The sequence below is a fragment of the Asparagus officinalis genome, chromosome 3 (genome assembly GCF_001876935.1).
Source record: "Asparagus officinalis chromosome 3, Aspof.V1, whole genome shotgun sequence".
NCBI lineage: Eukaryota > Viridiplantae > Streptophyta > Magnoliopsida > Asparagales > Asparagaceae > Asparagus > Asparagus officinalis.
In genome coordinates, this window is record NC_033796.1 from 33,329,414 (window position 1) to 33,338,591 (window position 9,178).

A 9,178-nucleotide genomic window follows, 5' to 3' on the forward strand; every position below is an offset into this window, starting at 1 on the left:
ATCGAATAGATTTTGCTGGAGAAAATAGGAAGTATATAGAGCACCTTTCATGAGATTTTAACAGATTTTAGACACTAACCAAGTTCATTACTCTGAGACAACCTTGAACCAAGTTCAAATTTCATTACCCAGAGCATTCCGCGGGCAAGGTGTTCTGAGCCACTGATTGGAGGAAATTTCACCAAAACACACAAATAGGAAAAAACATGCACGTAGGAATACGCTATTCGTAGCCAAGCTACAGATATGTACGGATGCACAGATGTTGACACGCTCATGGAAACGTTTTTTACACCCAGAAATCATCAAATGGAACAGACGGACATATGTACCCTGAAAGTCACAAAGGAAATTTTAATAGAAAAGAGTGCAAAGTATTTCTATATAAGGATTCTGAATTCGGATATTAAGAGTACAGCACTACAGCTTATAACGGATTTGCACTCGCTCAGAATCACCTCAACAGAAGACATGACCATATATAGCATAGCTCGATATAAACTGTGTTGCTGCTCGTACGAAAGAAAGGGTTCACATATTAGGTCCTCCTAATCTTCGAGAATGTTCCAACCTCAGAGAAGTAGGTGCTCTGGGTTCCACCACCAAGAGCATTCCCATGGGCTTGGGGGTTCGACAGTTCTATTCCCTGAAAAAAGCGATAAGATGAATTTAGAACTTCTCTTAGATTAAATGATTACATTCATATTGGTAAGCAAGCTTGTATTCTTGATTTCAGGTTTGATGAGTAATAGCTATTAGAAAAAGCATATTCAAAGCTAGCTCAAAAACATGCTATCCTAAGATCCTAGAATAAATATCTTACAAAAGAAAGGAAAACTAGAACCCTAATCTCAAGTATAAAGCTCTAATGGGCCGAAGCCACCCTTTCTGAGTTAGTTTGCAGCAGTAACACTTGCAGAAGATAGCAAGGAAGAGAAGAACATGTAACCATACTGTTCTCCCCCACTTTTGGACAGAAAGGGAACAACTAAATAAGATGAGCAAAGAAACCAGAAAAGGGTAAAGAGAGAAGAAATGAATGATATTAAACCCAAAATTACTACTTAAACTTTAAATGTACCACATTCCAACTACTGCTTCAGCGACAGAAAATTTCTGATTCATAATTATTGATTAGGTTTGTGTGTTTTCTTAATCAACGTATGCAAATTCGACAACGTTGAGAATTTGTCTTAACAGTTCCACTTAAAATACTTGGGAAATTTAAAGCTAGAGAAATCAGCCATGGTTGAGGATTAAACCATAGCAAGAATCACATAACAGCTGGGAGCAAAAGCACACAGAATTCAGAAGCTGAGATTTTAAGCAAGAGAATGCACTGCTTCATATATACACACCTGTACAGGAGTAAATGCTAGGCTTGATGTCAGTCCTGAGGTAGCACCACTGCTTCCGTACTGCTTCTCCTTAAACCTGCATTGGTGAAAAATTAATTACTCAAAGAGATACATCACCAGACAAAAACAACTGTTAAGGAACAAAGAAACTTGTGATTTTCTTACACAATTTAAGAAAAGGAAAGAAGTGAGAAAGAAACAAAATCAACTTCAAATATTTAATAAGCCATATTCCAGTGAGGGGCTATGAAAAGCTTACTTCTTAGCAGCTTTAGCAGCAAGTTTACTTTGTACAACTGAGACACGCAACTTTCCGCTTCCTGCCTGACCAAGCATTCCATACCCCTCGCCCAAACCATCACCTATCAAAGGAATAATAATAGAGTTAAAAAGGGACTTAACGTGACTGAAAATTTCTGAACTCATACTTTGACATAAAACATTCAGTTAACTAGTCTGACATTATCAATATTAATGGCCTACCCCTTTTGCTAACTCACAAAATGTGCATAACATAGAGCAAATTTGTGTCAGTTTCATCTAAAAAGAAGCTAAAATGAACTTTATCAATATTTACAAAAAATAATAACAAATGATTGTTAGAAGAAAATTAGAGAGACCATGTATCAATGTAAACAAAGTATATTGGGGATAACTCACAAAAAAATGCATGATATAAAGTTAAAGTATTAATCAGTTTAATCTAAAGAGAAGCTAAAATAGATTTCATCAATATTCATGAAAAAAAGATAAAAATGAATGGTTATGAATTGTTTGTTCATCCTCTATAAAACATTGTCTTTTAAATCTAAAATAAATTTTGCCGAATAAGCTAATCATGGTCCATCATGAAATCTTCGCTTGGATTGAAAGGTTGCATCTTAATGGATGTAATAAATGGGTGATTGCTTCCATGAAAACAGAGGATCTTGGTTTATTGCTATCTTCTTGGTATTGAAGGAAATCCCATTTTACACAAGACTGAATGTAGGTTGGGAAGTTGGTACCATCCAAGATAAATTATTGAAATATTTTTATTTGATTGCTCTGTCTCTGACTCACACAATCACACTCTTAGTTTATCTAATTCAACTTACATATTGTTACCATATCCCATTTTATTGCCTAAACTAGCATTGCTGTATTTTGAGCATTGTTGTATTTTGTGCATTCATACTTTGCATGTAACCTATTCACCCCATCCCAGCAGCCACCCCTCTTCCTGTATCTAAGGTTACCTACCAGTGTTTTAAGTAGTATTTCAGATGCTTTGTTGAATTGCTTTAAAAAAATTAGTTAGCCTACAAACAGGCAGTAGTTCTACTTGAATTGCATAAACAAACAAAATACAAATAAACTCAACAAACAAATAGTAAAAGCTAAGTTACAGATACTAAGGCGTTATGGTAGAGTACACTACACAAATGCTTCTATGAACATACAACATCCATAGCAATAAAGAATGTGGAAGTAAATAAACCAAAATACAGATAACCTCAATAAATCAATACTACAATTTAGTTGCACATTTTCAGGCAGCACGGAACAATACATTTACTGTATATATGTAGATGCTGCAACAAAAATAGCATATATCCATAAGCAACAAACAAAATCTCAAAAAAAAAAATCAAATGTTTTACACGGTCTCAAAATGTACTATGGTTATTGCAAAGCATCAAGTTGCCAATGGCATCTACCAGCCTGATAAGAAAAGGTTACAAACTACTAGATATTTCTTGAACAAAAACAAGCGTTTTCTATATTATTAAAAATACCACATTGGAAAAAAAAAAGAAAAAAGTGATGACACAAAGGACAAATTATAACCAACAAAGCCACACAAACTTACTGACCTAGGGAACTCTCTTCTGGAACTCCAAATTGCATTCGGTTGGCCAGCTTCCTCATATCAGTAATTGCATATCTGCCAAATGTGCAATAAGAAAACGATTAAGTAGATAAGATGTGATAATTAGTAGAACAATAAAAGGTAAAAGGAAGCATATTGCTTAGGGGAATCTTGCTAACAAAACAAAAATGCCACCTTTCTTTCTTTTTCCGGAGCCTACGACCACCTCTCTTCTTTTTAGGCTCAGAATCAGGAACTGGAAGAGGTTTCGGTTGCTTTGCAGGGGGAGGCTCCTGCCACTTCTCAATCTTCTTACGAATTTCGTCCAGCAGAAACCTGCCAGTTTTTCCAGTTGGGTCCCCTCTTATTGAATCTACTCTTGCTGCTAGGGTTGATTTTGAAGCCAGCAGTCGGCAAGCACGCATCTTGAGAGAAGGAGGAGTGGTCTGATAAATCTCAGATTGTTCAAGAAAACCTACATGAATCTGAGAGGTTGCAGAAGAAAATCCAGCAAGATTCTTTTTCTTTGCTCCAAGGACCTGAACGTTGCAAGCGGGCATCTTTGCTAGTGCTGATAAACCACCAGCAGTTCCCATAAGTTTTGCAGCAATTTCAGTGCCAACAATAGCAGAAACATTTGGGGCTATACGTCCCATCCTACTCTCAACAAAATCAAGTACCTGCTTCTTTGCCAAATCAAGAGCAAGAGCTCGATCACACGCATCAATTGTTTTTTTCAGGTTTTCTTCTGAAAGAGGCTTGCCGCTTGTAGTTGAAGCTGTAACTGATACAACCATGATAATAGCTGAGGGTAGAAGACCCTCCAAATCAACAAGTGTTAGATCCATCTCGTTTCCAATTTTTTTAACCAATAGCTGAGGGTAGAAGACCCTCCAAATCAACAAGTGTTAGATCCATCTCGTTTCCAATTTTTTTAACCACCCGCGCATAATCAATGGGATGATGAACAAACAAGTGTTAGATCCATCTCGTTTCCAATTTTTTTAACCACCCGCGCATAATCAATGGGATGATGAACAAGAGACTCAAGCTCAGGGAACTTCAAGCGATAGTTGTCACGTATAAAGTTGTGTACTATAATAATCTCATTCTCAATATCAACTGATAAAGCATTGCAATCCACAATAAGCTGATACTCAGGATCTTCCTCCAAAACTGATGAATTATCAGCTTCAGATACATCCAATCCTTTCTGGAGCGCATCTTCCACTTTCTGCAGTTAGCCAAAAAGAGGCACAAAGCATAAATGCCAAATTGTTTTTCTTGTAATCATAAATTCCAGCAATAAGTACTTAAAAGATAATGACAACAACCTTGGATAACTGTTACAGCTTGGGTAAAAATAAAGGAAAAATAGTTATTGAGTCGCTAAATATAAGGAACCAGAGCATAAAAAAATCTGAAAACTGTGAAAATAAATAAATAAATGAGTCTAATAACTGTTAATCCCCATCTTAAAACATTTCTTCCAAATCCAAAAAACACCAAAGCATCTGTTATAATGTCTGTCACATACCCTTGGTGCACTTCAGCAATATATGCACCATAAATGTTAATATCAAAAGTTCAAACAAAAAGGAGGAAAACTGAAATATTCAGAAGACAATGACATATGAGAAAAAGTAATATCATAGCGCACTACGACTTTCACACATTGCAAGAGAACGTTATTGGAATCTATTATTAGTACAAGTAGCAAAGTGCTATAAGTGTACTAGGATGTACTCCAACTTATTCACGAGAGGACAAGAAAAAAGCTCAAACCAGTAAATATGAAAGGCTAAGTTTGAATTGATAAGTAAATCATCCTGGGAAAAAGGAAGTATGTCCTATATCTAGCCTGATTTTTCAAAGGAAACTAAAAAAACACAACTTTCACAGAGTATATATTTGGAGACAGATTTTTTTCCTTCTTTTTTTAAAAGAAACTAAGAAACATGTCATCATTCATCTAAGTTGAAAAAAGAAATCAATTATTTCCAATGTATGTATACCTGCATAATATCAATATAGCGTTGTGTCTTCTGCAATTTCGAAACACTATCAAGATCATCATAATTAAGAGCCTCAATATCCGCAATATCACCATCACCATCTTCTTCCATTTCTGCTACATCAGCATCCTCATTGTCCTAATAAGAAAAGTGAAACATCAAAGAAAATTCAGCCGCCTTTCAAGAAACAAAGAACAAGTCATTCATATAGAGAGGATGAAGAGATATGTAACAACGTCCCGCATGCAAATACCACTTTTATCATCAGAAGTTCTTAATAAATACAACTATACTGGAAATAAAATAATATACTTACAGTAAGATTCACTTCATTGTCAGACAGTTCATCAAGATCAGCCAAGAACGAATCGGCAAGGTTGGCCTGAGTATTACCAAAAACAATAATTAGCATGAATCTATAAAAAGAGAACTCACATATGAACTGTCAACTGTGCATTTAAAGTCAATAAACAATTGCTTCAGAAAATTTTGAAGTTGGTTGACTAACGCATGCAATGGGGGTGTTAACATAGTACAGTAAGAAATAAAGAAATGGATATTCTCCATGGTTTTCAACTTCTATGGAAACTAGAGAGTTTCAGTCCATTTCAGACACATGCCAAATTCTAAATTGCAATGTTCAAAAACACGGTTTTATTATCTGTGCGGTTCGAGAGCGAGTCACGATTAATTGGATTATGCGGAATTATGCGTTTTTGAATTTTTTTTCACATATATTTATTCACAAAAATGAATGTCAAAAACTGATATCATAATTTATAGAGCTCTGAGTCTCTAATTATTCATAGTTAGTATAACAGAAATGGATCAAGAGACAACATGATATGTTCCCCTTTAACTTTCATCAAGCACAAGGCAGCTTGGGGAATGGGGAGCACATTGATTCTGGGAGTGGATGAGCATTGAGTCCTTGCATCAACAAACAAAAAGTTATAGCTGATGATGGTGTTGATTTAAAATAAGTAAATTTAGGACTGAATTAGCTCACTTGGGTTGAAATGATGTATCTAATAATAGTTTAATGCAAATAGCAGCCTCCTCGATGAAACTGGTATTTTTAAAATATAAGCATATAGTCTACAAGCTTTACCGTAAGTTCAAAGATTCATGAATGCAAATGGATGATTGTTTAAGCTTTCTATATGAGATGCCGAACAAAAATGAAATAGCTTTCTTAATGTTTCTTCCTTCCACCTCCATTTGAACCTTTTATAATGACCAAAAGCATCAGTTTTGAGTTTTCTAACCTTCGAAGGAGAAGTCCACAGAAGATGGTGAAGACTCGAAGCTTCGACAGAAGATGGTGAACGCTACGAGGAAAAGGCGGTGAAGAGGAGATCAGGAAGAAGATGGAGATAATTGGAACATGAGATCTTCCTAGCTGTGGAAGAGGAAACACGGAGGTGAAGAAGAGATCCGGTGTGAAGAGGACAATCAGCAGGGAAGATGGAGAGGAATTTAGGGTTTTTTTTTTCTTTTTTTTCACAGAGACAGCGGAGCTAGGCTGCAGAAGGAATCAGGACTTAGGGATAAGCATTCGGGTGGTTTTTTGGGTTTAAAACATTTGCGGGTTCATTTTTTGGACCCGAAACCCGTTAATACCCATCTTTAAAAAACGCCCGCATACTCTTTTTATGCGGGCGAGTATGCGGTTTTCGCTCAATCATGCGGCTGTTCGCATAATTGAGCGAATCAGTCCATTTCCAAGCGTAAATGCGCCGATTCCGCATACTTGCCCGCATATTCGTGCGAGTAACATATATTTTTGAACACTGCTAAATTGCATAAAGCATCTATAAATTCTATAGCATACTTGTGTGCTACGATTATTTTCCTGTTTCCTTGAACAACCTATAGATTATGAGATAACTACAAATAATACATAATACAATGTTAAAGGATAGGAAAAGAGAGAGGTTGTAAAGATGTGGGGTCGATTCTGATTAACACAAATCATAGCTAGAAATTGGCGTCTATGAAATGCGCAAAAAACATGTAGTACTGCCCTTTTTCCTCAATCTATTTTCATCTCCAAGGAGTCTATCTCAAAAGTTGCAGGTATAACAACAACTCTTGAACAAAAGAACAGATTAGATGAGGGGGGAAAAAGTATTCTGGACTTTATCACCAAAGAAATTGCTAAGACTAGGAGTACCCAAGATGCCTAGTCAGAGCCTCACAGGCATCCAACATAATGTTAATCTGCTGATATTCTAATTACTACATTTCGTTGTTCGTACCTTGATTTAACTAAAACCTTTAACAATAGTTAAAGGTGATAAATGTTACTAAGTAAAGATTCTATAGCATACTTGTGTGCTACGATTATTTTCCTGTTTCCTGGAACAACCTATAGATCATGAGATAACTACAAATAATACATAATACAATGTTAAAGGATAGGAAAAGAGAGAGGTTGTAAAGATGTGGGGTCGATTCTGATTAACACAAATCGTAGCTAGAAATTGGCGTCTATGAAATGCGCAGAAAAACATTTACCACTGCCCTTTTTCCTCAATCTATTTTTCATCTCCAAGGAAAAAGTATTCTGGACTTTATCACCAAAGAAATTGCTAAGACTAGGAGTACCAAAAATGCCTAGTCAGAGCCTCCCAGGCATCCAACATAATGTTAATCTGCTGATATTCTAATCACTACATTTCGTTGTTCGTACCTTGATTTAACTAAAACCTTTAACAATAGTTAAAGGTGATAGATGTTACTAAGTAAATGTGTACTAAATATTAATGCTATACCAGCTGATGTTCAATTGTAACTACATATTTACACATAAAAGAAATAGAGAGGCATTCAAGAATATGCTTTTATGCACGTAGAAATGAAAATCCATGGATAGTTTCTAGGATATAAGGACTTTCTAGAATAGTTTGGGTGAATCCATAGATCTCATCTTGAATTGATATACCGTGGACCGCGTGCATTCTCCACAGGTAGAGTTATACTGGGTTAGAATCCAAAGGCCTTGCTTAGAACCGCAATAACTCAAACACAACCAATTAAAAATTAGGCTTAATTGCACTTAAATACCCTATAATTTCACCTAAGTTGCACTTGTATACCCTCAATAGTTTTTGGCAGCACTTATATACCCTCAATAGTTTTTGGCAGCACTTATATACCCTAAAATTTTTTAAACTTGCACTTAAATAGTCTAACAAGTAACAATAGCCAAGCTTCCACGGCATCATACTCGTTGTAAGCTTTCTTCTTTCCTTGTTCCCTCATTTCTCTCCTACTCGTTTCTTATTTCCAAATTTCAAATATTCCAAGTTCCACGAAAAGTAAATATTCAATATTCCATGGGAAGACTCTACATTCTGTATATTTGTATGATTATTGATAATGTCTTGTGCTAGTTTGTTGATAAAACTAAGTGCGTCAACGAAACATAATAATTGCTAGCATCACTCAGCTTGCAAAAGATGCATGCCTAACTTAATTCATTTCTAACGAAGACAAGAGCTTTCTTTTAAAGATAGAAGAATTCACTAACCATTGCTTCAATATACACGAACACGCTCCAGTCAAAAATTCAGCAATATCCAATGCTATATCTGCAAATCACAGCACAGAAGCAAGTAAACTCTCGATATTAAGCATAAAAAATGCAATTCTAAATAGCTGAAGATTCTCCAATGTCACCCCCCAAAAAATTAATTTTCTACCAACTTAAAGAATATTAAACATCGAAACAACATGGTCATAAGTGAAGAGCTCTAGCTACAAATTACTCGATTTCTCGTCTAAAAACAAGGGAAATAGAAAGAGCGTTAAGAAAAATTGTCAATGGTTTATCGAGTTTATAGTTGGAAAACAGATCAAGACACTTAATTTTAATATATCACCTAAAATGGAAAGAAAAATTTCCAGAAATCTGAAGTTCGCCAGAGAGTATTAGGGTTTCAGATAGA

General features: G+C 35.6%; 1 protein-coding gene across 2 annotated transcripts in view; it reads right to left on the minus strand.

Annotated features, from left to right (window-relative positions):
- Positions 262-9,178, minus strand: part of LOC109833704 (U4/U6 small nuclear ribonucleoprotein Prp31 homolog) — a 10,049-nt gene continuing 1,132 nt past the window's right edge. The window contains exons 2-11 of one of the 2 annotated variants that reach the window (XM_020401482.1): positions 8,761-8,821; positions 5,542-5,607; positions 5,226-5,363; positions 4,220-4,444; positions 4,123-4,149; positions 3,406-4,052; positions 3,215-3,285; positions 1,618-1,720; positions 1,359-1,434; positions 262-646 (exon numbers count right to left, since the gene is read on the minus strand). In XM_020401482.1, coding sequence (XP_020257071.1) covers positions 539-646; positions 1,359-1,434; positions 1,618-1,720; positions 3,215-3,285; positions 3,406-4,052; positions 4,123-4,149; positions 4,220-4,444; positions 5,226-5,363; positions 5,542-5,607; positions 8,761-8,763 — 1,464 coding nt within the window. In that variant the 5' untranslated portion in view covers positions 8,764-8,821 and the 3' untranslated portion in view covers positions 262-538. Of the gene's footprint in view, positions 647-1,358; positions 1,435-1,617; positions 1,721-3,214; positions 3,286-3,405; positions 4,080-4,122; positions 4,150-4,219; positions 4,445-5,225; positions 5,364-5,541; positions 5,608-8,760; positions 8,822-9,178 lie in introns of both variants that reach the window. The other variant, XM_020401481.1, reaches the window with a different exon arrangement.